The sequence below is a fragment of the Elgaria multicarinata genome, chromosome 11 (genome assembly GCF_023053635.1).
Source record: "Elgaria multicarinata webbii isolate HBS135686 ecotype San Diego chromosome 11, rElgMul1.1.pri, whole genome shotgun sequence".
NCBI lineage: Eukaryota > Metazoa > Chordata > Lepidosauria > Squamata > Anguidae > Elgaria > Elgaria multicarinata.
In genome coordinates this window covers 48,177,355-48,204,210 of record NC_086181.1, presented here as the reverse complement: position 1 = coordinate 48,204,210, position 26,856 = coordinate 48,177,355, and the positions used below count along the sequence as shown (strand labels likewise).

General features: G+C 59.4%; 2 protein-coding genes across 3 annotated transcripts in view; one reads left to right on the top strand and one right to left on the bottom strand.

Moving 5' to 3' along the window:
• LOC134406585 (uncharacterized protein C17orf114-like) overlaps positions 1-26,856 on the bottom strand; it is a 70,197-nt gene that overhangs the window by 1,513 nt on the left and 41,828 nt on the right. The gene's annotated exons all lie outside the window — the stretch shown is intronic.
• Positions 540-25,442, top strand: PLD2 (phospholipase D2). Of its 2 annotated transcripts, none has more exons than XM_063137365.1 (25): positions 540-581; positions 2,852-2,960; positions 3,087-3,214; positions 7,664-7,806; positions 10,107-10,194; positions 10,530-10,595; positions 10,780-10,838; positions 11,608-11,700; positions 12,303-12,455; positions 13,775-13,924; positions 14,013-14,096; positions 14,697-14,775; positions 14,880-14,990; positions 15,713-15,892; positions 16,350-16,479; positions 16,886-17,004; positions 18,195-18,311; positions 18,703-18,807; positions 19,638-19,726; positions 20,255-20,368; positions 20,688-20,737; positions 21,159-21,293; positions 21,410-21,563; positions 23,408-23,525; positions 24,256-25,442. In XM_063137365.1, exons 2-25 carry the CDS (start codon positions 2,870-2,872, stop codon positions 24,478-24,480), a joined length of 2,781 nt encoding a protein of 926 aa, XP_062993435.1. In that variant the 5' UTR covers positions 540-581; positions 2,852-2,869; the 3' UTR covers positions 24,481-25,442. The 2 variants fall into 2 exon arrangements, with proteins under 2 accessions (XP_062993435.1, XP_062993434.1); XM_063137364.1 differs by having other exon boundaries at positions 2,849-2,960.

Sequence of the window (26,856 nt, the reverse complement as noted above, 5' to 3'; positions counted from 1 at the left end):
CGGGGAGGGGGCGTCCAAAGAGGGGGACGCCCAGCAGCAGACGGAGGCAGCGCGCGGCGGGGGGGGGGGGGCTTACGCTCCCGTCTCGTTGGGAGCAGCCAGCAAGCTTCCGAATCGCACCGTCGTCTTCTGGGCAGAGCGGCGGGGGGGGGGGGGGGCTCCCCCTGCGACCCCTTCAGGGTCCGCTCCTGCCCGGCCAGGCGCCCCTTGGGACGCGGCCTTCCGGGCGCCAGTCTCCCCCCAAGCGGCCCAGGGCGAGAGCTTCTCCCGCTTCGGGGCCCGCCGCCCTGCGTCCCGTGCACAGCTGCCACCTGCTCGCCTGAGAGCGGTACGGCACTCTGCACGTGCTCCGGAGCCCTCTTGGCGGTGCGCGCTGACGGCCGGGGCGGTGCTGCCTTTGGCTCCGCCGCTGGGACAGCCCTCCCGCTCGGCCGCCCGCCCCGCCCGAGACAGCCCAGCCCGAAAACAGCCAGCCCTCCCGTCCCCGCCTCTCCTCTCCTCTCCTCTCCTCACCCGGCCGGCTCTTCCCCAGCCCCGCCACCCCGTCCCGTTTCCCAGTAGCGCCGCCGCCGCCGCCCCAGGTAAGCTTCGGGACCCCCTCCCCCGCCGTTCAAGGCGCCCCCTCCCTCGGAGGATCTCCCCTAACCCCCCCCCCCGCGTCTAAGACGAGAGTCCCAAGCGCCCCCCCCCTGCCCCCACCCTAACTCGCGCGTGCGGCTGGCGGATGACTCAAAATCTCCGCTCGCTGGAGACGTTCGCGGCCCTTTTCGCAGGGAGCTCGCGGGGATCTTCTGCCGGGAGAGCAGCGCCGCGCCGGGCTTCGAGAAGGGGCCGGACGCCTGGGTTCCTTCTCCCGGGCCGGGGGTGGGGTGGGGTGGGGTGGGCGGCTGCCATCTCGGCTGCAGGAATGTTGGCGCCGGAGGCCGCAAGCGGCGCTGCCCTTCTGGAGGGAAAGGTGCCGGGGCTTGCGGGAAGCACTCCTGGGGCTGCCGCGCTAGGGAGGTCTCTGCAGAAGGCAGGGGGAGCTCGGGGGCGCCTCTTCCTCCCCCCCCCTCCATAAAGCTGGCAAGAGCCCAGGGCTCACGGCACTTTCCCTGCCCGGGGGTGGGGGGTGGAAGGGACTCCCCTGGGCCCCCGGTCTTCGGCTGTCCGCCCCAGAGGAGCCCCCTCCCCGTTTTGCCCCCGGGGCAGGCTCTGCCTTCCCTCCCCGCAGGGGCTGGGCGCACACGGGGATGCCGCCTGCCTCTGGAACCGGGCACCACTTTTGGTCAGGGTGAGCAAAAGGCCCCCCTCTGCCCCCCCACCCTCTGGCCGCCTCAGGCTCCCGGGAGCTGAACGTGATACAATCTGAAGCTTCGAAGCTACAGCAAACGAGCTTCTGTGTTGCCAACTGATGCCCTCCTTGCCGGTGCCTCGGCCCCTTCAGCGGCCCTGCTGGGTGCCTCCATCTGGATGGGTGCTCTGCTGGGTGTGGGGTGGCAAGGCAGGTACTGGGGGTGGGGGGCAAGCGGGCTTGTCCGTGGCCTTGGACATACCCAGGACGGAGCCAGGCATGGCCATGGGCCGAGTCCCCAAATTCCGTGGACCAAGGGACACAAGCGCCTGCAGAATGCTGCCCCCTCCAGACTCCCCCCACCGACATGGTTCCTCACCCTTTCTCCCTTGCTGCCCAGGACTTAATGCCAAGTTCACGGTCGTTACCCCAGGAACGTCCCCCTGGGTACCGTGCCGAGCCCCGTGGGAGCACAACCCCCCAGATGCAGGCAGGGCCATCTCCAGTCCTGGCCCAAAGAGTGGCCTTGCGTGGGGCCCTCCCGTCCTCCCGTCCCTTCCTTTGGGATCAGGGCTCAGCCCAAGGGAAGGCCCCTGCTAGGATCTGTGTGCCCAGGAGCCCCAGTTTTCCATCGCTTCCTCAGCTGCCTTTCCTGGGGCCCAGCCGGGCGTCCTGGCACTCGGTGCCTCCCCTTTGGGGCAGGGGATCCTCTTGGGACAGAGGAGGCCTCCTGAGCCCCCGTCTGGCCACGTGCCCCTTCCCGAGGCCTGCCTGGTCTCCGAGTGGCAGCTGCAGCGCTCCAGGCTGGATCCCTTCCTTCTTCTTAAGAACGTGAGGAGGGCCCTGAGGCTGGATCAGGCCCAGGGTCCATCCAGTCCAGCACTCTGTTCACACAGGGGCCAACCAGCCATTGGCCAGGGACCAACAAAGCAGGACATTGAATGCAACAGCAGCCTCCTACCCATGTTCCCCAGCAACTGGTGCACACAGGCTTCCTGTCTCTGACACCGGAGAGAGCACACAACCATCTTGGCTAGTAATCATGGAGAGCCTTCACTTCCTCCAGGAATTGATTCTTCTTCTCCCCCCCCCCCCCCCCGCACTCAGTTTGCTCCAGGGGTCTTTCTTCCTGTAACCTGGCCACACACACACTCCGCCGTGGCCCGTTGCTCTCTTTCCCCATCCAGCCCGTCCTGCCAAACGTGTCTGTCCATCAGCCGGCCTGCTGGGGCCTTCAGCAGCCAGCAATGCTCCTTGCAGGAGAAGTCGGGGGGGACCCCCCCTCCTGCTCAGTGAGTCACCCTGCCATGCAGGGTGGGGCAGGAAGGACGGCTTGCTCCGTGGCGGCCTTAGGCGACTATCTCCGGCACAAGTCATCTGACAGGCCGGGGGGGGGGGCTGCCAGGAGCACTGAGTCCCCGGGCGGTGGATGTGGTAGTGGGTGGATGGGCCTCCCCCCCCCACACACACACACGTCAGGTGGCTTGGAGATGGGGCCCTGCTTTCCCTGACAGGCAGGGCAGCCGGTGTCTTGGGGCCTGGCACTGCAGGGCTTCCTCTGCCGCTCCTTCCCAGCAGGCCAGCCCCACGCTGACCATGGAGAGCCCCGACGAAAACACTCTCGACATCACAGAGCTGTGCGTGGATCCGGACGAGCACGATGGCCTCCGTGACGGACAGGCCCCCGGTTAGTCCAGGCGGGCCTGGCGGGGGTGGGGGGCAATTTGGGGGGATGGGGGGTTGGGCCAAAGATGCCCCTGGCCTCCATTCCAACGTGGCCCCCCCGGCCTCCGTGCCTGCCTTCCTCTTCCAGGTGAGCCGTGCCCTTTCCGTGCCATCTACGAATCCAAGCCGCTGCGCTCCCAGGGCCCCCTCTTTCTCCGTGGGGTGCCGGTCACCGTGCGGATAGAGGGCTCCGAGCGATATGCCAGCGGCTCCAAGGTGAGAGAGAGAGAGAGAGGGGTGGGTGGGTGGCATCCGGGAGGGGACGGGGGCAAAGGTGGGGGGCTGGGGGCAGGCCTCCTGCAGGCTGATGTTCAAGCAGCACACATCCCTGGGGGGATCCCACATCAGCTGCCATGGGGGGAGGGCCCAGAGGGGCCTCCGTTCACAGGCTCAGCCAACCAGCACTCTTCTCAAGGCAGGCGGGTGGCTTTCCTGAACTCTCTTGGGGAGGGGGCTTCCTTAAAATGGCCGCAGAGGCCTTGTTTGTGAGCGGGGGGGGGGGGGGCTTGCGCTAAGCCTTCGTCTCGGAGCCCTTAATTAGGGAGTCAACGTCTCAGGTTACACCATGGCTGCAAAAGCAGGGAGGGAGGGAGGGAGTGTCCTTTGAAAATACTAGAACTCCAAGTTGGCAAAGTCTGTGTTTGATATGGATCCGAACTCGCCGTTGGGGTGTAAGGAGGAAAGGAAAGGGGCATGTCGAGAGTGGTGATGGCAAGAGGGTCTATTGAGGACTAGGGACTTAATTCTTTTTTGTTGATTGAAAGCTGAAGTGATCAGGAATCCAGCTTTCTTACCGCACGGTGATTCCGGAAGGCTCTTGGCGGGGGCGAAATTATTGAGAAGAAAACTGGCAAAGGATTGTAGACATCCCTCATGCATTCAATTTCAGAGACCATCCATCTTTGGAAATGCAGGTTCCTATAGGGTAGCTTTTTAAAAAATGTAACACACACACACACACACACACACACACACACACACACACACACAAAGAGAGATGCACAAGCTACGTGATCCTTGGAGAGCTTTGACGTAGTAAAATAACAGAGAACCCAAAAGCTTAAGGCCAGTCAGGCTTCTGGATCGAGAACGAGAAAGATCTTGGAATTGTTGTAGATCACAAGCTGAATATGAGCCAACGGTGCGATATGGCTGCAAGAAAGGCCAATGCTATTTTGGGCTGCATTAATAGAAGTATAGCTTCCAAATCACGTGAGGTACTGGATCCTCTCTATTCGGCCCTGGTTAGGCCTCATCTAGAGTATTGCGTCCAGTTCTGGGCTCCACAATTCAAGAAGGACGCAGACAAGCTGGAGCGTGTTCAGAGGAGGGCAACCAGGATGATCAGGGGTCTGGAAACAAAGCCCTATGAAGAGAGACTGAAAGAACTGGGCATGTTGAGCCTGGAGAAGAGAAGATTGAGGGGAGACATGAGAGCACTCTTCAAATCCTTGAAAGGTTGTCCCACAGAGGAGGGCCAGGATCTCTTCTCGATCCTCCCAGAGTGCAGAACACGGAATAATGGGCGCAAGTTAAAGGAAGCCAGATTCCAGCTGGACATCAGGAAAAACTTCCTGACTGTTAGAGCAGTACGACAATGGAACCAGTGACCTAGGGAGGTTGTGGGCTCTCCCACCCTAGAGGCCTTCAAGAGGCAGCTGGACAAGCATCTGTCAGAGATGCTTTAGGGTGGATTCCTGCCTTGAGCAGGGGGTTGGACTCGATGGCCTTGTAGGACCCTTCCAACTCTGCTATTCTATGATTCTATGATTCTCGGTTACAGGAGAACCTTGGTCCCCCGGGGCCCTTTCCCCTGGGCTGCAGCCTTGGACCACATTGCTGGGGGCCCCCCCGCCCTGCCCCATGCTGCTCACGGTCCACTGACTGGTGGTGGCTCTTCCAGGTTTGAGGCCAACAAGGCCTGCCGGGGGGCTTTGGCATACAAAATGGGTTCTACCCACTGAGCTGTACCACCCCCCAAAAGAACCCCTTTGAAAGTAAGGGCATTAAACGTGCCTATGAAATGCAACTTCCTACCATAGAAGATGGGAGGCAACGATGTCTACACACCGCTGCCCCCATTGCATTCAAGAGCAAGGGAACCGTGTGTTCTGGATTGTCTCCAACCCAGCCCCACAGGCTGCCTTGGCCAGGTGCCCCCTTCACAGCCCCTGGGAGCCGTGGGCATTTGCAGCCGCCGTGGTTTCTCGTCTGTCTGTCCTTGTGAGCACAGCCCAATGGCTCGTGGCTCTCGTCGCCCCCCTCTTTCCGCAAGCGGTGGCCGCTCCTGTTCCTGTGATGGACCTTCCTAGCGTTGGCCCCCTCTGCCAGGAGGGCGGCCCTCCACTCGTCTCCAGGCCTGGGCAGCTGGGTCAGCAACTCGGAGTTGGCGTGGCTCCTTTCGCAGGTGGCAAGCCTCGGCCCACCCCCAGGGGAAAGCCACCCCCCCCCACTTTTCTTGTTGTGTAAACAGTTGCAGCCTTGCAGCAGCAACACAACCAAGGTCACTTGCAAGACGACAGCCCTGGACGAGAAGCTGCTCAAGAAGGAAGGAGGGGATCACGGCAGCTTGAACCACGTGGTGCTGGAAGAGCCGCAAATTGCCTCTGGGGCCTCACAAGGACCAGCTGTGGCTTTCATGAAGATTTCCTCCCTCCCCCCGCATCACCCTTTTCCATGGGACATTGGGGCGCTCCCTCACGCGGCGAAGGCACAGGATCTTGCCCAAACGTCAGACTCGTTCCTCTTGCAGCTGTGGTCATAACAGGGTGGATTCCTGCATTGAGCAGGGGGTTGGACTCGATGGCCTTGTAGGCCCCTTCCAACTCTGATTCTATGTCCGTCTCATAATACTCTGGGTGATGGATCTGTCCCAGCCAAAGTCAATGCCCACACCCGGTGATTGGTGGTCAGGTGGCTGAACCACACCCACACTCACACCCACCCGTGTCTCTGTGGAGGGAAGGCTGCACCAGACCCGCTGCTGTGCGGCCACGGCTGACGGAGGAGGCACCGTTTTCTCAAGGCTCCGTTCCAAGCTGACTGTTGAGAAGAGCCTGCTCTTTGGCGACAGCCATCCTGGTCCGAGCCGTGGCCCGGTGGTCTCCAGTCACACGCCGCTGGCCCACCTCGATCAACTCCAAAAGTTGCAAGGCTGAAGCGTGGAACACCGGCGAAGCGGAATATTCTCTAGCGGGAGGCCCCTGACGTGGTTCACTGCATGTGGATTTGAGTGGTTTATCTGGACTCTTAGCCAAGCCAAGAGCTGTCCATTAACTATGACTCCTGACTATTAAATATATATTTTCTTGGTCTTTCCAGGTTTAGTAGAGTTAAGCCACATTTTTTGGTGTCCCCATTTCACTGTGGCTCTCGTAAAAGTTTTGTGGATTAACACACCAGCATTTTTAAAAAAAAAAAAAAACACGGAGTTCTTTAGCCAAGGTAACATTGCCTGCTTTTCATGATGCCTCATGATCACAGATCTGGAAGGGGCGTTGGAGATCACCTAGTCCAACCCCCTGCTCGGTGCAGACTCTGCACAGCAGGGCGCCGCCACCGCCTCCCTGCCTGGGGGCCATCCAGCCTCTGCTCAACCACCTCCACCGGCAGCCGGTTCCGCTGCTGAAGAGCTCTCGCAGTTAGGAAGTTTGTCCTACGGTTTAGCCGAAATCCGTTTCCCTGCCATTTCCACCCATTGTTTTCCCGTCCTGCCCTCGGGAGCCACAGAGAGAGCCTGGCAGCCTTTCAGGTGTTTGAAGTCTGCTCTCAGGCCCCCCTTCATCCGACAGGTGTGTGCAGGGCAGCGCAATCCCCCACCCACCCCGTCCACAGTGCTGCCCTTCGGCTCTTGATCCGGGATGCCCCATTACTGGTCTAGTGATGAAAGTTAGCCCTTTTGGGTGTGAAAATATGATATTTAGAAGGATGTATTTTTACACGATTATTTTATTAAAGAAATGAAAGAAGATTATTTAACCTCACAGAAGTACCTGAAGTGTTCTAAGTGGCTGTGCAGATATTAAAAGACGAGGCAGCCCCCTGCATGGAGGTTCACGATCTAAGAGACACGATACAAAAGGGGGGGCGGAATGGGGGAGGGGAAGAGGAAAACGGCCCCCAGTCAGTACTGGCTCTCCTGGCTTGTGGCAGAGAGACCTTCTTTTCAGCTCCACCATCCTAGGACAAGGGATGTGTGAATGCTCAAACATGGATTTTCACCCTAAAATTGGGTTGTGAACTCTGGGTTAGTTGGGGTTTAACAACCTATAGCTAAACCATAGTGCAGGGTTCAGACATAAATACAACCCATGATTTGATGATAGTTTATGCGGAACCTGTATGCTGGGCTGGTATTATGTGCAAACCAGGTCATTATGTCATATATGAACATTGTAAATACCCAAATGAGCGAATTCTCCCTGCCGTTTTTATGTGGGCGCCATATTGGAACCTGCGTGTTTCCCAAGGTGGCTTCGCATGTGAAATTGAACGTGTGCCTTGACAGCCGTTCCTGTACCATCCAGCGTCCTACGGCCCCTGGGTTCTGTGTGTGTGGAGCGGTGGGCGTGGGAGAGAAAAGGACCCCAAGTGCGCTGCAGTTATCTGTAGGGCACCCAAGGGCCTCAGGTGGCCATTTCAGCTCTGGAGTTCTCTCCTTGGCAGGTGCGGCCAAACACGGTGTATTCCCTGCGTCTGACGCACGGCGAATTCACCTGGACCATGAAGAAGAAATTCAAGCACTTCCAGGAGCTGCACCGGGACCTGATGAAGCATCGGATTCTCATGAGCATCCTGCCTTTGTCTCGGTGAGGATCGCGGTCCTTTTCGATGCGCGGGAGAGGAAAGTCCCGCCGTTTGGGGGCAGTGCTTTTTCACCCCCGTTTCAAATTTTAAAGGTGGTACTTTTTTTTCTCCTCACACAAATAGTAATTGATTTAAATAACCCGAAATACTCAACAACCATGTACAGCAGCCTTCCTCAACTTGGGGCGCTCCAGATGTGTTGGACTGCACCTCCCAGAATGCCCCAGCCAGAGCTGGCTGGGGCATTCTGGGAGTTGTAGTCCAACACATCTGGAGCGCCCCAAGTTGAGGAAGGCTGCTGTACATGGTTGTTTTCTGTTACAAAACCAGGAATGAGGAGGAAAGGAGAACAATGCCTGCTTTAACTTCCTAGCTAACAAGTTTTATTGCCAACCTTGCAGGAATGGCTGCCCGTTTTCTCCCGAAGGGACCCTCTGGCACCTTTGAAGTCACGGCCGGAGCGCGTTCCCCAACCCAGTGCCCCCCCCCAAATGTGTTGGACTGCAACTCCATTGGCCAATGACCACACTGACTGGGGATGATGGGGGTTGTAGTCCAACATACCTGGAGTTTATCAGATTAGGGAAGGACATAGGTTTCTTTCAAACCTTGAACATGGAAATTCGCTCCACCCTGGGCGGTTTGGAAAAGCTGCTCTGGAGGTGTGGTTTTTTCCCCTTTGCAAACATTTAAATGACATGTTGTAACCAAACCAGGTTTTGGTATGCAAAATTCCCTCCTAGCATCAGAGATTGAGCTGTTCCTTCCCCGCCCCCACAGCCTCCGTGTCCCATGATCACCTGCAGACTCCACAGGGCGCTTAAGGCCTCATGGGAACATCCGTCATTGAGCAAAGTGGTGTAAAATGGAGTTTCCTGGGTTATCAACACAGTTTACAAACACTTCCATAACTTTAAAAAGCTTTTAAAAAGGTGTTAAAAAGGGAGGTGAAATCTGCAGCATTCCCATGTAGGCTACATTACAGTAGTCAAGACGAGATGCAAGTAAGGCATGTGCCTTTTTGGTAAGATCCGAGATTTCCCGGAACGGGTGCAGTTGGTGTACTTGCCGAGCGAGGCCCTGGGCACTCCTGGCTGCTCCTGAAACCTGCCCGTTCAGGCTCAGGGCTGACTCCAGAAGTACACCCCAAGGGTGAAAAACACGACCCTCACTACCGCAAGAAGTAGTGATGGCCAACAATTCGGATGGCTTCAAAAGGGGGTTGGATAAATTCCCGGAGGCAAAGGCTATCCATGGCTACTAGCAACGGGCCACGGCGGAGTGTGTCTGTGGCCAGGTTACAGGAAGAAAGACCCCCGGAGCAAACTGGGTGCGGGGGGCGGGGGAGAAGAAGAATCAATTCCTGGAGGAAGTGAAGGCTCTCCATGATTACTAGCCATGATGGTTGTGTGCTCTCTCCGGTGTCAGAGGCAGGAAGCCTGTGTGCACCAGTTGCTGGGGAACATGGGTGGGAGGCTGCTGTTGCATTCAATGTCCTGCTTTGTTGGTCCCTGGCCAACGGCTGGTTGGCCCCTGTGTGAACAGTGCTGATACAGCATGGCGCTTCTTATGTTCTTACTCAGTGCTGACTCCTGAGTAAAACGCATAGGTTCAGCCTGCAGAGCGCACGGCCGGCCCCCTTCTGCCCGCGGAGAAGCCGCCTTTTAAAAGCTGCTCAAAGATATCTGCCCATTCCGAAATCGCTGCTCTCTCTCCTCTTCTTGTATTCTAAAGTGCTGGTCTGAACTGGGAGTGAATCGAAGGAAGAGGGGCGGAGGGTCCAGCCTCTCCTGGGTCGCTTTCCTCACTCCTCCTTTTATCTCAGGGTGGTGGTGGTTACCTGCCACAAATGCTGCTCCGCTCAGCGTCTCCCCAGCCCCCTTCCTTTTAATTGGAAATCCAATGAATTAGCCTACTTGGGCCACTCCACCAGCTGGCCGTCTTCGCCTTCTGAGTTTGCGCTGATCCCAGAGAGCGGCAGAACGTTCCGGCCGGCCAGTCTGGGCAGGGTCAGCAGCTCTCACCTCCCACCCACGCCCTCCCCCTCCCGGCATCCCAGGTGAGGGTGCTTGTGCATGGGCCCTGCCTGGCCCCACACCCCTGGCCCCGTCTCCTGCCTGAGCTGGTGGAGGCGGTCTTGGACTGGGGGGACTTCAGCATCCCCTCACTCGATGGCAGAAAAGGGGGCGTAATGGCTTCCATTCAGTGGATGCATTTCTCCTGGGCTTGCCGGCTCAAATGGGTGGGGTGGAGGACTGCAAGTTCAGTTTGCTGCCTGCCTCACTCTCTCTTTCCCACGCAGGTTTGCTTTCCGTTCAGAAGGAGCGGCCCTGGGGTTACCATCTCTGCCCCACGGGGGTGAGGTTTCCCGACGCCCATCCAGCAAACAGGTGCGCCAGAGCCGTGCGTGCGTGAGAGCGAAGGAGAAGCACTAGCCAGTGACAGGAGTAACCACTTAATGCATTTCAATGTGCTTTAGAACTGCGCAGTTAACTCTAGCATCTTCTGCTGAAAACCTGAGAGGCCCTGGAGCAGGGAGTGTGTGTGTGTGTGTGTGTGTGTGTGTGTGTGTGTGTGTGTGTGTGTGAAGTTGCATGAATAGTTGCTGCTCGGGTTTTGCAGAGCAGACAGGGGTCCAGGTAACGAGAGCCTGGCTGGGCCACGGAGAGTGGTGGGAGTGATGCCCCTCCAGCCCCAGGTGCTCCTACTTGCTTGTTCCCCACAGAAACAGCTGGAGAGCTACCTCAATACCTTGCTGGAGATGAGCTTGTACCGGGACTACCATGCTATGGTAATGCCCCCTTCTCTCCCCCCGCCCACTCCGTTTTCCCTTGGGGAGGGATGGGGCCTAGCCGGAGGGCCAGGATCCCGGCCTCTGGCTTCTCCTCTGCCACCTCCCTGGCTGTGGATGAGGCCGAGCGCTGCCTCCCGGTCCCTGGTGCTGACGCTCCCTCTTTCCCTCCTCCGACTGGCAGGCGGAGTTCCTGGACGTCAGCCGACTCTCCTTCATTCCGGATCTGGGACCCAAAGGCCTGTGAGTCCAGCGCAGCCCCGTCTCCGCTGGTGTGAGCATGGGGGGCGGGGCGGGGGGGCTCCCCACTGCCCAGGGGAACCGGCGCCTCGTGGCATCTCTGTGGGTCCACAGCTGCACCCCTGCCGTCCGGTCGCGCCCTTTGCTTCCTGGAACATTCTCAGTTTGTTTTCCTCCTGGGAATCAAGCTGCTAGCCCTCAAGGACTGTGGAGGCTGATGGTTTCATGAAAGAAACCGGACAGTGTTGCCCCGGACCAGTCCGTTTATTTTTTTTGTAATGTTTATAATGATGCCAAATGGTTTTTGTTTTGTTTTTTCAAAACAGCCGTGTCAATTCTAGCCAGTCAGGCAATTTTTCACACATAACAATATCGGTTATATTTGTTAGTCAGTTTCACAGAAAAGTTCGCTTCGGCAGACACCCGCTCCTTCCCCGAGCCTGAGCTACATTCTGCCCAGGGGTCATCTCTGAGGGCTCCCCTCGAGCCTGGGAGATGTCACGCACCCCCACCCCACTGTCACTGCCCCTCACCCTCCTTGAGGGGAAAGCCCCCTCCCCCTCCCACCCAGCCTCGCGGAATAGGATGTGGCCTTTTCGTCCGAATGAGAGCCTTGGGCCTTAGGGTGCCTCAAATTCTGCGTTTGTGCCACTCCCTCGATGGCTGGGCCCGTGCGCCTCTCCCTGCTGCTCAGGGGAGGAAGCCTTGGCTCCATCCCAGACTCTGGAGTCCCCTGAGCAGTCAGCCTTGCATTTCCTCTCTCTTCCTCAAGGGAGGGCATGATCCTGAAACGGTCCGGGGGGCACCGGTTCCACGGCCTGAACTGTGCTGGGCGCCATCGTGTCTGCTACCGCTGGTCGAAGAGGTGAGTCCTCGGAGGAGCTCTGGTGAGGAGGAGGAGGGACGGGGGCTCTCGTTATCTCTCCCGGTCAGGGTTCCTCCTATGACCTGGACCCCCTGAGCCACGCCTTAAGGATCTTTGGCCTGCCTGCCTTTACCTTCCCCTGCCCAATATCGTGGGGTTTAGGTGGTAGACTTGAGTTGAGTGAGACTCCAGACACTGGGCTCAACACAACAGTTTACTAGGAAAGTAAAACAAGCAACTTACAATTAAAGGTATTTAGTCCACAGAGCAAATTCTTTTACCCTAGCTGCATTAGGGTTTCCCAGCCTCTTCTTTCTCATTCTCTTGACTTTCTCTCTCCCTTCTCTCTCTTGGTGGCTCTCTCATGTTTTTCTCCCCTCTTCCCCCCTCCCAAAAAACTGAAAGTACCATTTCAAACCTGAAGAAATGAAATTTAACTCAGGAATGGAAACTGAACTGGCAGATGGATCTTTACCTGAGAAAGGAGACTCCCCCTCCCAGCAACATATCCCCAGACCTCCAAGGCCTGAGTTTTGTGCTTCACTTCCGTGGGCGTCAAGCCTTCAGACCCCCCTCCTCACTCTCCCCCTTGACCCTTTCAGGTGGCTGGTGGTGAAGGACTCGTTCCTGCTCTACATGAAGCCGGATTCAGGGATCATCTCCTTCGTGCTGCTCTTCGACCCGGGCTTCTCTGTCCAGGTGGGCAAGAAGCCCACGGAAACCAAGTACGGAGTCCGCGTGGACAACACCTGCAGGTTAGGGGACACCGGGGGGCTGTAGGGTGGAGGGGGTTCTGCCCTGGTGGGGGAGAGGAGTAGGAGTAGGAGGAGACACCCTGATGTGAGTTGAGTCAGGGCAGAGAGAATTCAAGACAACTGTGCGATGTGGCTGCCAAAAAGGCAAATGCTATTTTGGGCTGCATTAATAGAATTATAGCTTCCAAATCGTACGAGATACTGGTTCCCCTCTATTTGGCCCTAGTTAGGCCTCATCTTGAATATTGTGTCCAGTTCTGGACTCCACACTTCAAGAAGTACGCAGACAAGCTGGAGCGTGTTCAGAGGAGGGCAACCAGGATGATTAGGGGTCTGGAAACAAAGCCCTATGAGGAGAGACTGAAAGAACTGGGCAGGTTTAGCCTGGAGAAGAGGAGATGGAGGGGAGACAGGATAGCACTCTTCAAATACTTAAAAGGTTGTCACACAGAGGAGGGCCAAGATCTGTTCTCGATCCTCCCAGAGTGCAGGACACGGAATCATGGACTCAAGTGACAGGAAGCCAGATTCTGGCTGGACACCAGGAAAAACTTCCTGTTAGAGCAGTACGACAATGGAATCAGTTACTGAGGGAAGTTGTGGGCTCTCCCACACTCGAGGCCTTCAAGAGGCAGCTGGACAACCACCTGTCAGGGATGCTTTAGGGTGGATTCCTGCATTGAGCAGGGGGTTGGCCTCCATGGCCTCAGAGGCCCCTTCCAACTCTGCTATTCTATCATTCTGTCTGGGGACTTCCGTGCAGAGAGGCAGAGCCCACGGCCTCACACACGCCTTGCTCTAGGAACGTGGAGGTGTGAGCAGTGAGTGCAAACCCGATGCAAGTGGATCCTCATAGAAGGATTTTGGGAGAGGCAGGGAGCAACCGGGGTTAGAGCACAGGAGTTAATCGACGCAGAGAAATCTGAACAGAGATGAAGACGGAATGAAGGAAATAGAGAGGTTTGGGTAAAAACTGGAGGACAGCAGTTTTCCGTCCGGGCTGGTAGTGGTTCCACAGGATGAGCCAGGAAGGGAGCTGGGGGGCAGGAGAACGGTCCTGCTCATCCTTCGCCCCCCCTCCCCCCTCCCTGCCGCCATGGAGAGTGGCAGCGCGGACGCTTTGCAGCCTTTTCATGGCTTCCCCTTGACATTCCCATTCAGTCCTGGCTCCCTCAGCAAGGGGAGAAGGACGGGAGGCATTTGGAAGGCAGGAGGAGGCAGGACCCTGGCCCGTGGCAGCGGAGGGTGTGTGTGTGAGAAAGGCTGGGAGTTGCTGGTGAAACCCACCCACCCACCCCCGGTCTTCCTCCTGCTCCCAGGTCGCTCATCTTGAAGTGCAGCAGCTACCGTCAGGCCCGCTGGTGGTGCCAGCAGATCCGAGAATTGGCTGAGGACAAAGGCAGGGAGTTCCTGCGGCCGAATCGCTTCCAGGCCTTTGTGCCGGTCCGCCAGGAGACCCCTGCTCGCTGGTGAGTGGGGGGTCTGTGTGTGTGGGGGGGCTGGTATCCAGAAGGGGGGTCTTGCTCCGCCCCCCCTCACCCCTCTCTCCCTGTTCAGGTTTGTCAATGGTGCCGGCTATTTTGCGGCTGTGGCCGACGCACTGATGCAAGCCCAGGAAGAGATTTTCATCACGGATTGGTGGTGAGCGCTGAGCACTGCCAGGGGGGGTGCGGAGGGCAGGGGGATGGAGTCCCCTGCAGCGCTATGGGCCGGTGGCAGCCCCCCCACCCCACCCCATGTCTGGCTGCTGATGTGATGGCCTCAGCATGCGGGTGGGAGGGGGCGGCATCCACCAGGAGGAGCCCGTTGGCCCATCTTGCTTGCCCAGGGCACGTGGTCTGGGAAGTTTGACCAGGGGCTGGAGATGCCCGGCTGCTGCTGATCTCCCAGGGCTCCTGGGAAGGGACAGGAAGACCCCAAAGGAGCCGCCCTCAGCGCTCTGGGGCTGAGCCCTGCGTGGGCTGAATGGCAGGCAGAAGTCAGTCAGGTGAAGCCTCTCCCTGCCTGGAGCTGGCAGCCCGTGCCGGGGCGGGGGAGCCCGGAGTCTCTGCCTGCCTCTAGCAGACGGGCTGGTGGCTGCCCTCTGGGAAGCCAGGCTGAGGCGGCGCTGGTTCGAGGCCAGCTGCCACCCCCGGAGTCGCAGCACGCAAGTGATGATCACGCGAGTGTGTGTGTGAGCTTTCAGACCGAAGCTCTCTGTGACCGTCGGGGCGCGTCTCGCTCTCTCTTTGCTCCTGGCAGGCTCAGCCCGGAGATCTACCTGAAGCGCCCGGCCCGGTCAGATGAGTGGCGGCTGGACCTCATCCTGAAGCACAAGGCGGTGAGCGCCTGGCCGGGGCTGGGCAGGGGGGGAGGGAGGGAGGGAGGGAGAGGGTCCGGCTTGCCTCCTGGCCGCTGACCCCCCCCCCCCTGTGCCTCCCGCAGGAGCAGGGCGTGCGCGTCTGTGTGCTGCTCTTCAAGGAGGTGGAGCTTGCCCTGGGCATCAACAGCGACTACAGCAAGCGCGCCCTCATGCTGCTGCACCCCAACATCAAGGTAAAGCCCCCCCCCCCCCGGCCTCTCCGCCTGCCTCAAACTCTGCCCTCTGCCCTCCCTATGTCACGGACCCCTCCCCTCCACACACACCCTGTTCCCCCTCCTGGCACCTTCTCGCCCCGCTCACCCCCCTGCCTCTCCTTCCCTCGGGTGCTGGGCCCCCTTCCCCTCCTGCCCCCCCATCCAGCACCTCCCCTCCCCCCCCTCCCCCCCCCGACTGCTGTGCTTTCCACCTGTGGCAGCCAGACCCTCCTCTCCCACCGGTCTCTTCTGCAGGAGCTGCGCTTGGTCCGGAGGGTTATTAGCTTCTGTGGACCCTGTCCCCCCCCCACATACCATTATAGGCTGGTCTCCCCACCCCCCACTGCAAAGTGAGGATGAAAGGCCGAGCGGTGCAAATCAGTGGACGTGATCCAGTCCACCTCGGGTCCCCTTTGTTGTGTTTTGAGAAACCACGTCCCTGTTCTTCTTTCATCGGGGTGTGTGGGGGTGTGCATACGCACACCTGCCTGCTCAGGTGGCCCCTCAAATCCCTGAGGAAGTGAAGTGTGTCCACGAAAGCCTCTGCCACAGTAAGAGCCTTTGGGGAAGCTGCTCGGGGTTGGCCGTGGCCTGTGGCTGACACGTCAGCTGAGGGGGCAAGCGGACGACCCCTGGGCAGGGGCCACGGATTCCGGCTGCCCTTAGCGGCCAAACTCAGCCCCATTTCCTTCCTCCTTCAGGTAATGCGCCACCCCGACCACGTCTCCTCCATCGTCTTCCTGTGGGCCCACCATGAAAAGCTGGTGGTGGTGGACCAATCCGTGGCCTTCCTGGGGGGCCTGGATCTCGCCTATGGGCGCTGGGACACCCACGAGTACCGCCTCACAGACCTGAGCAGGGAGACCTGCCAGAAGATCAAGGTACGGTGGTGCCTCCTGTGCCCCCGCCCTGTCCCGCTCCATTCCTGGGCTGTGGCAACGGGGTCCTGTGTTCTCTCCGCCGCCACCCCGGCTTCCCTCATTCTCGCTTGCAGTTTCTCCGCGCTTCGCCTCCGTCTGGGTTCCCCCCCCCCACCCTTTTTGCAGCTGAACTGAGCTGCCTCTTGACTTGCAGCAGCCGCTCTGATTGGACAGTGCTGCATGACATCACAGCAGTGCTCAGCCTACAGCGGCAGGTGGGCTTAGAGGTGGCAGGCCAGCGGCGCCTGGCTGCAGCCGGATCGATCGAGGGGCGGTCCCGGCGTCCGCTGCCCTGCCAGCCTCACTTTTCTCTCCGGTTTCTGACTTTCTGCTCCTCCTCTTCCTCTCTCGCCTCCAAGCCGCCCCTCTCCAGGCAGGGAAGCCTCCTCCTCCGCCTCTGACCCTGTCTCTCCCTCAGGGTGGGGCTGCCCCTCCTGGGGAGCCCGAGCCCCCCATTGACTTGGCCACCAACCAGCGCCTCTGGCTGGGCAAGGACTACAGCAACCTCATTGCCAAAGACTGGGTGCAACTGGACAGGCCTTTTGAAGGTGAGTGGGGGCGGGGGCGGTTCTGAGCAGGGGGCCTTTGCTCTACGCGCCCCGCCCCCCCAGCCTCGTCCCCCTAGAACTAGCCGAGGGCGCAGATGGGGGCCTGGGGGCCGGAGGCTCTGCGTTCTTCTTCACCGCCCCAGGAATCTCGGACGCAGTCAGACCCTAGGTGCGTTCAGCCCAGTACTGCTGACACTGACTGGCAGCAGCGGCTCTCCAGGGTGCCAGGCAGGGTATGCCCCCCCCATAGCCCCTGGGCACAGGCCCCAGGGGAGCCCCAGGCCCTGGGAAACGGGTTGACTTGCTTTGAAAAATGAAGTGGTCGGCCGTGGTGGTCCTCCTCCTCCGGCCCTGACGCTGTCCGGCCCTGCTGTGTTCTGGCGCTGGGCCTCTGGGGCGTGGCCAGATTTCATTGATAGGTGCCAGACCCCCCGAATGCCGTGGCGAGATGTGGGCGTGGCTGTGCACGGAGTGGCCGCCCGAGACGTGGCAAGACATTTCATCCAGCGCTGGAACTTCACCAAGGCGAGTCCCACGGAGGGGCGGGTGGGGCAGAGGAATGGGACCCCACAGGCTTAGGGGCTGCCCCTGCCCCCCACCCAAATGAACTGCTGGAAATGGGGCAGGCCAGCCTTTGGGGATGGCTACACCCAGGGCTATTAGTTCATTTCTACAGTCTTATTGTCTAAATGCAACCATAATTGTGTTGTTTGCAAGTCTGTCTGGACGTATTTACATTTTAAATGGTGGTGGTAGTGGTGATGATGATGAAGATGAACGGCTGGGGTGGGAGGAGCCCTTCCCAGCCTTTGAACGTGGCCCTGGGGAGTGCTTTGAAGGGATGTCAGAAACTGGGCGTAGGGTTCCAGCGGCTGAATTCTAAACCTTCCTTAAGCGTCCCTCGTGACATGAAAGTGGAGCGTGGAAGGGGGGAAGGCTGTGCTGAGCGTCGGGATCCTGGCTCTGCCTCGGGCGTTGCGCAGTGGCGGAGTTCTGAGCCCCACCAAGGGGCAGGAAACATCCGTTTCCAGAGCAGATTGTCCCGTTTTTCTCCGCGCGGTGCCGTTTGGCGTCTCTGCCTGCATCCCCCAAGTGCCGTTTGGCGTCTCTGCTGGTCCCAGTAAACGGGTGGGGTGCTCAGGAGCAGAGGGACGAGAGGAGGCCCCTCTCCCCCTTCGTCGAGGGATCCTGTTGTAAAAGGGGGGCTGTGGGGCCTCCAAGGTGCTCGTCCGTCACAGCGGCTTTTCACTGCTCGTTGGTGCGCCCACGGCGCATTTCTCCCCTTTCCTGGAATGCCGGGAGCCCTGCGGAAGCGTCGTGACAACGGCCGGCCGGGGCAATGGTGGCAGCGGCTGCCCCGTTGGCTGCCTGGCTTGCGACCCTCTCCTGCGGGCTCAGGGAGGAGGGGGTGTACAGAGGTGGGGGACCCCCACCCCACCCCACGGTCTGGAGATAGAGGGGGAGGGGGAGTCTTGTGGCGAAGCCTCTCCCCTCCGCCCCACTGTATATTAACGCCGCTGCAGAGTTGAGATGGTTCAGTACACCAGTTAACCCCCCTCCCCCAACCTCGGTGCCCTCCAGATGTGTTGGACTACACGCCCCATCGTTCCCAGCCAGCACAGCCGTGCTGTGTCAAACGCTCCCTTGCAGCCAGCGCACACCGGTGGGCCGGGGCAGCGTCTGGGCTCCTCACCCTCCCCGTCTCCTCTCCTCAGATCATCAAGGCCAAGTACAAAGGACCCGAGTACCCGTGCCTCCTGCCCAAGTCCCCCCGCGCGCCCCCCCCGCGACTCCCCTTTGTGGTGCCTGGAGCGCAGACGGCCAACGTCCAGGTGAGGGGCTGGGGGGGGGCGGCAGAGGGAGGGCCCAGCAGCGACTCTAAAGCCGCAGGGCGTGGCGGACATGGCCACTTGGGCGCCACTCCCATACGACCCGTTCTACGCTTTCTCTTTCAACACATTCCGCTGCTCTGGGCACGGGGTGGAAGGAAGGGCTGGGGGCCTCTCAGGGGATGCCACAGACGTGCCATGAGGCCCTGAAGCCCCCGGGAAAGCAGGCCGGCCCTCCTCTCCGCCCGAGGCAGGCCCTCCGCCTTCCCCAGCCACTGCCCACGGAGGGGGTCCAGGCTTCCCTCTGTGTCCACGTCGGGTGGGACCTTTCTGATTCTGGGCAGAAGCAGAAAGCCTGTCGCTCAGCGCCCCCCCCCCCCCCCCGTTCCCTCAGGTGCTGCGCTCCGTGGACCGCTGGTCGGCCGGCCTCCATGAGTGTTCGATCTACAACGCCTACCTGAGCGTCATTAGGGACAGCCAGCATTTCCTGTACATTGAGGTAGGTGGCCAGGTGGGTCGAAGGTGTGTGGGTGTGGGGGGGCGCTTCCCTCCTCCTGGCAGAAGAGGGAACATCTCGTGAGTTCAGGGAACAGAAACGGGTGTCAGCACCAGTTTGCCCGGGGACAGAAGAGGGGGCGGAGGGCAGCGTTATCATAGAATCATAGAATCGCAGAGTTGGAAGGGGCCTGCAAGGCCATCGAGTCCAACCCCCTGCTCAAGGCAGGAATCCACCATTGAGCTGATGGTTAATTTCTGAACAGAAAGCAGCTATGAAGGCCATGGGCACCATTTCCATCTGGCGGCCTCGCCCCACCGTTCTCTGATGCCCAGCGAAAAGGGTTGCATTTCCAAAGTGGAGCAAGAAAAGCACTCTGCATTTCCTCAGAGGCACTCTCATTTGTGTTATGCACTTCAAGATGTAATCACTTATTATGAACACGCCAGGTGCCCTGAGGTGGAAGCGCAGCACTGAAAATAGCTCCTGGGGCTGGAAGATGCTTTCGGGGAGCTGCTCACGGACTCTCTTTTATTTATTTATTTATTTATTTATTACATTTCTATACCGCCCAATAGCCGAAGCTCTCTGAGCGGTTCACAAAAATTAAAAACATCATAAAACCAACAAGTTAAAAACACAAATACAAAATACAATATAAAAAGCACAACCAGGATAAAACCACGCAGCAAAATTAAGGTTCTCATGAGTTCAGGGTTAATACAGAGTTAAAACAGCGTGGATATCTCTTTGCAGCGTGGATCTCTCTCTCTCTCTCTCTTTGCCTTCCCTCTTCTCTCCTCGTCTCACTCACGGCCTTTTTCCTGCCCCAGAACCAGTTCTTCATCAGCTGCGCGGATGGGCGCTCGGTGCTCAACACCGTGGGAGACGCCCTCGTGGACCGAGTGCTGCTCGCCTACAGGTTCGTGGCCGTGGCCACCGTTGGCCCTGGTTTTAAGGCCTGACCCCGGCCCCAATTCCAGATGGGCTGTGATCACTCGTGGGTGAGAGGAAAGCCACTCTGCCTCCATCTTTCACAGCTGTGTCTCCCCAGGTTCTAGTGCTGAGGGAGCCCACGGGGGGGGGGGGCAACCCGTGGTGCTGACCGCGAGAGGTCTGCTTGCAAATGAGAACGGGGCCTGGGCATTCAGAACCACAGGGGGGCAGTGGCGACTGTGGCCAGCTGAGATGGCTTCTAAACACTCATTAAGAGAATCCGTTATTCACTGTGGTGGCTAAGCAGAGCCCCCCCCCCCCCCGCAAGAGGCAGCCTGGACTGCCCAGCCGTGTGTGGGGGCTTCCGGGGGGGCGGGGGGAAGGGGGATCAGAGGCACTCCCATCAATCTGCCGTGTAAACCATGCAGAGGCCTGGAGGCCCACGGGGTGGGTGGGGTGGCGATCGCTGTCGGCTGTGCCTGCTAACCCCCGGGGTGGTTCCTCCCCCCCGCAGAGAGAAGAAGGCCTTCCGAGTGTACGTGCTGCTCCCTCTCCTGCCCGGATTTGAGGGGGACATCGCGCAGGGGGGCGGCAACTCCATCCAAGCCATTTTGCACTTCACGTACCAGTGAGTTTGGAAGGCGAGCGGGGGGGGAGAACGCGGTGGGGGGGAGAGAACACGGGGCCCGTGTGCTGATGCATGGGGAGAAGGCGTTTGCTCAGAGGGAGGGAACATCCCCATACACATTTGGTGGCAGTGGTGGTGGTGGGTGTTAAACAGAGGTTCTTCTCCTGCTGCGTCCCTCCTTCCCCTCCCCATTTCTTATGGCCAGAAAGAGACGCTGCACAGCTGGAGCTCCACCCCCCCCCCCATCCAAAGGTGGGAGAAGGGGGGGTGGGGGTGGGGAAGCTGAGTGACCCCTGTCCATCTTTTCCCCCCTTTGCAGAACTCTTTGCCGTGGGGAGGCCTCCATCGTCAGACGCCTCAAGGCTGTCAGTAAGTGTCCATGGGCGGGACAGGATGGGACAGGCCATGTGGAATTCCCCCTCAGCTTGCTACAGTCATCCCAGGATGGCTTCTGAGACTGAGGGGGTGGGCCCTCTGCTTCCAGTGAGAGGCACTTGGGGGCATTTTGACTCGGGGGGGGGAATCACTGCCCCTAATGGTGTGTGTGTGTATTGGCTGAAATCCCTTCCAGGGTGAAGTCCTTTGCACATGCCCAGAGGTATTCTGTTGCATGTTGCTGTACAAGTTCCCTCTAGCACAGCTGTCCCCATCCTGGCCACACTTCCGGATGTGTCGGACTACGAGTGCTGGGACTTGCGGTCAACACATCCCGAGGGCGCCCAGTTGGGGAAGAAGGCTCGGCTGTGTCTCATTGACCTACTGTCCCTTGCCTCCCCCCCCCCTCCAAAAGTGGGGGAGGACTGGAAGAGCTACATCTCCTTCTGCGGGCTGAGGACGCACGGCGAGCTGCACGGGCAGCTCATCACGGAGCTGGTGTACATCCACAGCAAGATCCTCATCGCCGACGACCGGCGTGTCATCATCGGTGAGGGACGGTGGATGGACGGGGGGTGGGGGGGGTGGCGCCCCCTGGTCCCGCCCGTAAGGTGCCGTCCACGCTGCCTAACACCACCCCCCCCACACACACCTCCCTGCCTTCAGGTTCAGCCAACATCAACGACCGGAGCCTTCTGGGGAAGCGGGACAGTGAACTGGCCGTCCTGGTGGAGGACACGGAGTTCGTGGCGTCCGTCATGGGTGGGCAGGAGTACCAGGCGGGCAGGTTTGCCCTGAGCCTGCGTCTTGACTGCTTCAGGTGGGTGCGGAGGGGATTGCGGAGGGGAAGGGAAGCCGTGAGCCAGGATCAAGGCCACGGTGCCTGGAGGCCGTTGGTGGTGGGCTTGAACTGGGGCACCAGCTCCATTCTCCCCCTCCCTTGAACGAAGGCGCTCACAAAAACGTGGGAATGCCTCCCCAGCCCACCCCCGGTTGCATGTGCTTGCCACTGGCACAGAGGAGGTTCCTCGCCTCTGAACATTGAGGCTAGGTTTGCAGCTACTGCGCTTGACAGCCTCTGAGAAGACCCCCCACCTCCCTCCACCCATTTAAAGCACATCTGGGCGACCTCCCCCACCCCACCCTGGGCCAGGGGGCAGGTCTGTTTCCCTGATGCTAATAAAAGGATTGACGGGGGAAAGTTTAAAGCTCCTCATCCCCGCATGCTGAGGTGTGGGGCAAGAGAGAGGGTTCCCCGACCCATGGGCTGGCATTGCGTGTCGCTCTTAGGTCCCCAAAAGGCCGCCGCCCCCAATTTAAAGGCTCTTGTGTGTTCTGCAGTGAGATTGTTTCCGTAGCTCTACTACGCAGCATCAACAGGCGCTGCTTTTGCTAGGAACCGAGGGAGCGGCCTTAGGCAGAGGACCGACCCATGGGGCCCAGCAGCCCAGGCTCTCCCTCCCCACAGGGGTTCGGGCAGGACGTTTTCCTGCCCTGCCAGAAAATGCTGCCGGGGTTGAACTTGGGCCCTTCTACAGGCAAAGCAGGCCTCAACCCACGGCGCTCCAGCCCCACCCTCAACCCGCAGCCGGCGTCACCGGATGACCCTGATATGGAGTGAATTTGTTCCGTCTCCCTTCTGTACCTTTTTAACCTTGGCCATTCTTCCTGCCCCCTCCCACCCCCTTCCTTCTGGAAAAGGGGTGTTCTGGCTCCTTCGTTAAGCAAGTGTGAAGGTGATGCGCATTGAGGCAAAAAATAAACAAATCCCAACCTCAAGTATAACCTGATGGGATCTGTGCTGGCGTTGACCGACCAAGAAAGAGATCTTGGGGTTGTGTTGGAAAGATGGATGAGAACGTCAGCCCAGTGTGCGGCTGCTGCAAAGAAGGCAAACTCCATGTTAGGCATGATAAGGAAAGGCATTGAGAATAAAACTGCCAGTATCCTACTGCCTTTATACGCATCTATGGTGCGACCACACTTGGAGTACTGTGTGCGGTTCTGGTCACCACACCTAAAGAAGGATATTGTAGAGCTGGAAAAAAGGTGCAGAAAAGGGCAGCTGAAATGATCAGGGGCCCGGAGCATCTCCCCTATGAGATAAGAACGAAAGAAGTGCATCAGACTCCGTGCCCAACCAGCTGTCGACCAGGGACCAGCAAGGCAGGACATGCTGCAGCAGCACCCTCCCACCCATGTGCCCCAGCAACAGCTGAGACTGTTCAGCTTGGAAAAAACAGAGGTGTACAAAAGTATGCCTGGTGTGGAGAACGTGGACAGGGAGACATTTTTCTCCTTCTCCCGTTATACTAGAACCCACTGGGATCATTCTCCCATGAAGCTGATTGGTGGGAGATCCAGGACAGAGAAAAGGAAAGACACCGCGCATAGTTAGATTATGGAACTCACTGCCACAAGATGCAGTGATGGCCACCAATTTTTGGATGGCTCTAAAAGGGGGTTGGATAAATTCCTGGTGGAGAAGGGTATCCATGGCTACTAGTCGTGATGCCTAAGTGTCACCTCCAGCATCAGAGGCAGAAAGCCTGGGTGCACCAGTTGCTGGGGAACATGGGTGGAAGGGTGCTGTTGCCCTTGAGAGTCTTTTCCTAAGACGTGGAACTTCTCTATGGAAAGTCCCTTTCTTGACCTCTCTGGCAGGTGCATTTTGGGCGTGACCTCGGAGCCTGGCGTCGACATTCAAGATCCAGTCAGCGACCGCTTCTTCCATGAAACCTGGCAAGCCCGGGCCCAGTCCAACACCAACATCTACGATCAGGTGCGCCGTGGCCTCTGGGGGAAGGGGGCACAGCACACCGAGCAGGAGGGACGTGGGCATATCCCTTCCGCTGATACGGCTGAGTACCTGGACTGGCAGGGGAGGGCGACGTCCTCCCCATCGCTTTTAATCCCTGACCACACTTTCATCCCCCTGGGAATTAGGAGAGGTAGAAGGACAGAGGGAGGCTGGGGCCCTGCTCTGCCCTTGCAGAGGGGCAATTCCCCAGGCCCACAAGGACTGTGACCATGGCGTGCGCTGGGGGTGGGGGCTGGTGCGCAGGAGTCCGGTCCAGACTGACTGAGCGGGCTGCACAGTTTCCAGGCAACGCGTCCTGGAACTCCTGTCCTGATGGACGCGAGGAGGTCTTAAAGTGAGGAGGGGGCCTGTGGGGGCCCTCCTTAACCATTGTCTTCCTGGGGCTCCGACCCCAGAGGGCAGCCTGCCTCAGCCCTCCCCAGGGGCACATGGAGAAGACCCTCCTCTTCCTCTCTGAGCCCCTCGGAGCAGCGGCCTGGCCTGGCCTGGCGCGGCTTTTCCTAGAGCCACTGGCTGCCTCGCGAGGATCTTCTCCTTGCTGCTGCATGAAGAGCACCAAAACAGCGGCCAGTCCCAGACCCGGAACCAGCTCCCAAGAGGAGCGCGCAGCTCTCTGAATGACGGGAGTGTCGCCACCTAACCGTGGGCCTTTCCTCTTTATCCCCCCCCCCCCCGTGCCTCTTGGGGGCAGGTCTTCCGCTGCCTCCCCACCGACGCCGTGCAGTCCAGCCGGGCCCTGCGGGAGTACGTCAATGTGAATAGCTTGGCCTTGGTCAGTCGCATCATGGCCCGGGACCATCTCCAAAGCATCCGGGGCCACCTGGTTCAGTTCCCCCTCGAGTTCCTGGCTGAGGAGTCCCTCCTGCCCCCTCTCCGCAGCAAGGAGGGCATGATCCCCGTGGAAGTGTGGACTTGAACTCACGCCCGGAGGAAAGCGAAGCAACAGAGCGGGCTACTGGCCACGGGGCAAGGAGACAGACTCCTGGCCGGGGAAGGGTGGGGCAGCATCCCCACATTTCAGCTGCCCTCCTTTGCTGGCCCAACTGGCATCTGTCTGCGCTGCTCTCCAGAAGTGGTCCATCTGCCCGTGGTGCCGCTTCCACCATCCCCAGAAGAGACATCGTTCATCCCAAAGGCCGCCATCCCTGCTGTGTGGGCCTGAGTGTGGCGAGTCCTATTCCACTACATTTTAAGCGGGTGCCTTGGCCACGCTGGCTGGAAAGGAGTGGCAGCTCCAGAGCATCTGGCGGGCATCCGGTTGGGCAGCCCGCCCTCGCCCAACACTTGACTCCGCCACCGCCCTGTCCTGGGGGCAGCCACCCTGGCCCCTGACCAAAGCCCCGTCAGCCCCACTCCCCTCTGGCCCCATCCCAGGAGGCGCTTGGGCCTGGGAGCAGCCAGCCACCGCCTGCCTTCCATACGGTGGACATCCTGCAGCCGACCCACTTTTGGGGTCCGTGGGAAAGAGCGCCAAAACCTGTGCTGCTGCAATACCTTTATTGTTGTGGTCTTGTCTGCACTACAGCAACTCTCTCATGGCTCTGTGGACTTACCAAGAAGCTCCAAGGAAGGACGCTTGGTGCCCTCTTGGCTGTGCCGTGGAGCGCCTCGTGCCGCCTCAAATGAGTCAGAATAGAGAGGCAGCTGGACAACCATCTGTCAAGTATGCTTTAGGGTGGATTCCTGCATTGAGCAGGGGGTTGGACTCGATGGCCTTAGAGGCCCCTTCCAACTCTGCTATTCTATGATTCTAGTATGGCTGCCTTGGCGAAGAGTGGTGTAAACCCCCAGGGGGTGTGATTAATGTCTGTTTGTTCTTAATGATTTTTTTAAATTGTCGGAAGACTTATTCAATAAAGGCATTCATTCATGATTCTAGTATGGCTTCCCGGGTGAAGAGTGGTGTAAACCCCAGGGGGTGTGATGTGAATGAGGGGGGCTCCCCTCCGCCCCTCCCACTCTTTATGGGACTGAGCCACACCAGCCTTCAGGTGGGGCCTGCCCTCCTCCTCCTCCCACTTTCGGGAGCTGTGGCCACGCTATGCCACCTGTTTCATGGGGCTCAGCCACCCTCAGGGGTTCAGAGGCAACTGCCCTGTCTCCATTGCTCCTGGCCACTGGGTGTCAAGGGGGCAACTAGTGGCCAGTGCAGTTCTTGCCCCCAAAGGTGAAGATCTGGGGCGCCTCCTGCTTGGCAATGTTTTCAGTGAACACGCTTGCTCCTTTTCCGCTGAGTTGTGTCTTTCCTGGTGATGTTTCCAAGCGTCAGAGCTGATGAGCGGCTCCTGCGAGGGACCCTTGGAGAAGTGACAGGGATGGTGACAAGATGTGGGGTGGTGGGGAGGAGGCCCAATTCCACCTCCCCCCCCCCACCGGCCAGCACCCCAGAAGTGGTGGGGAGACCCTGCTCTCTGTGGCTGTCAATGGGGACAGTAGCGGGGAGGCCGTGGCCCCGTGGGCTGCCCCAGAGCAAAGCCAGCCTTGGCGGGGTTTGGCTTGGAGGGATGGGTCTGCTGTGTGTGTGGGGTGGGGGTCGGAGCTGCTTCATGGACATCTAACTAATTTTATTTATTATATATTGACACTGCCCAACAGCCTAAACTCTCTGGGCAGTTTACAACTAAAACCATAAAAATCCAGGTTGAAACGTTAAAAACAGAATAAAAGCAGAATAAATCAACAGTCCAGGGGAGGCTTGTTTAAAACGACACCGTTTTTAGGAGGCGTTTCAAAGCCATGACCAGAACCCTTCTTTCTCTCAGAGAAGATCCCGTAAGAAGGCCAGGGACCTTGGCCTCCACCTTCGGAAGCCGCCCCCCACGTGGGGAGGTGTGCAGACCACGCTGCTGAACGGACTTCTAAGAAGGCTTGGGGGAAGCGCGAGCCAGGCCAGAGGCAGGGAGGCTGCCAGGAGCGGACCCGCTCTGGCTGCAGCCCTCCCTGGCGAGGAGCCGGGCTGAGACCCCAAGTGCACGGCTTGCAGGGAGGAGCGCCCGCGTCAGATCAACCACCACGTTTCCCGCCCCGCGCCAGGGAGGGCAGGGCAGGGCAGGGCAGGGCAAGGGAGGGCAGGGCAGGGCAGGGCAGGGCGGCGGTTGGGGGGCCGCGACAGAGAAGGCCCTGCTGCTGCTGCTGCTTCCCGGGACGAGGAGCAGCAGCAGCAGCAGCTCCTCCGAAGGCCGGGCAGGGGGGGGGCCGGGCGGAGGGCCGCGCTCCCTGCCCCGAAAGCCGGTGAAGACGGGGCGCAGGGCGGGCCTGGAGCGGAGCCTGGGGGGCCGGCGAGGGGAGCGGG

Bases quoted from the DNA above. Each gene is read 5' to 3' on its own strand.
- PLD2 (XM_063137365.1), top strand. From the start codon at position 2,870: ATGGAGAGCCCCGACGAAAACACTCTCGACATCACAGAGCTGTGCGTG. The intron at 14,991-15,712 runs GTAAAGCCCCCC...TTCCTCCTTCAG, and splicing joins TGCTGCACCCCAACATCAAG to GTAATGCGCCACCCCGACCA. The intron at 16,480-16,885 runs GTGAGTGGGGGC...GGGCGTGGCCAG, and splicing joins ACTGGACAGGCCTTTTGAAG to ATTTCATTGATAGGTGCCAG.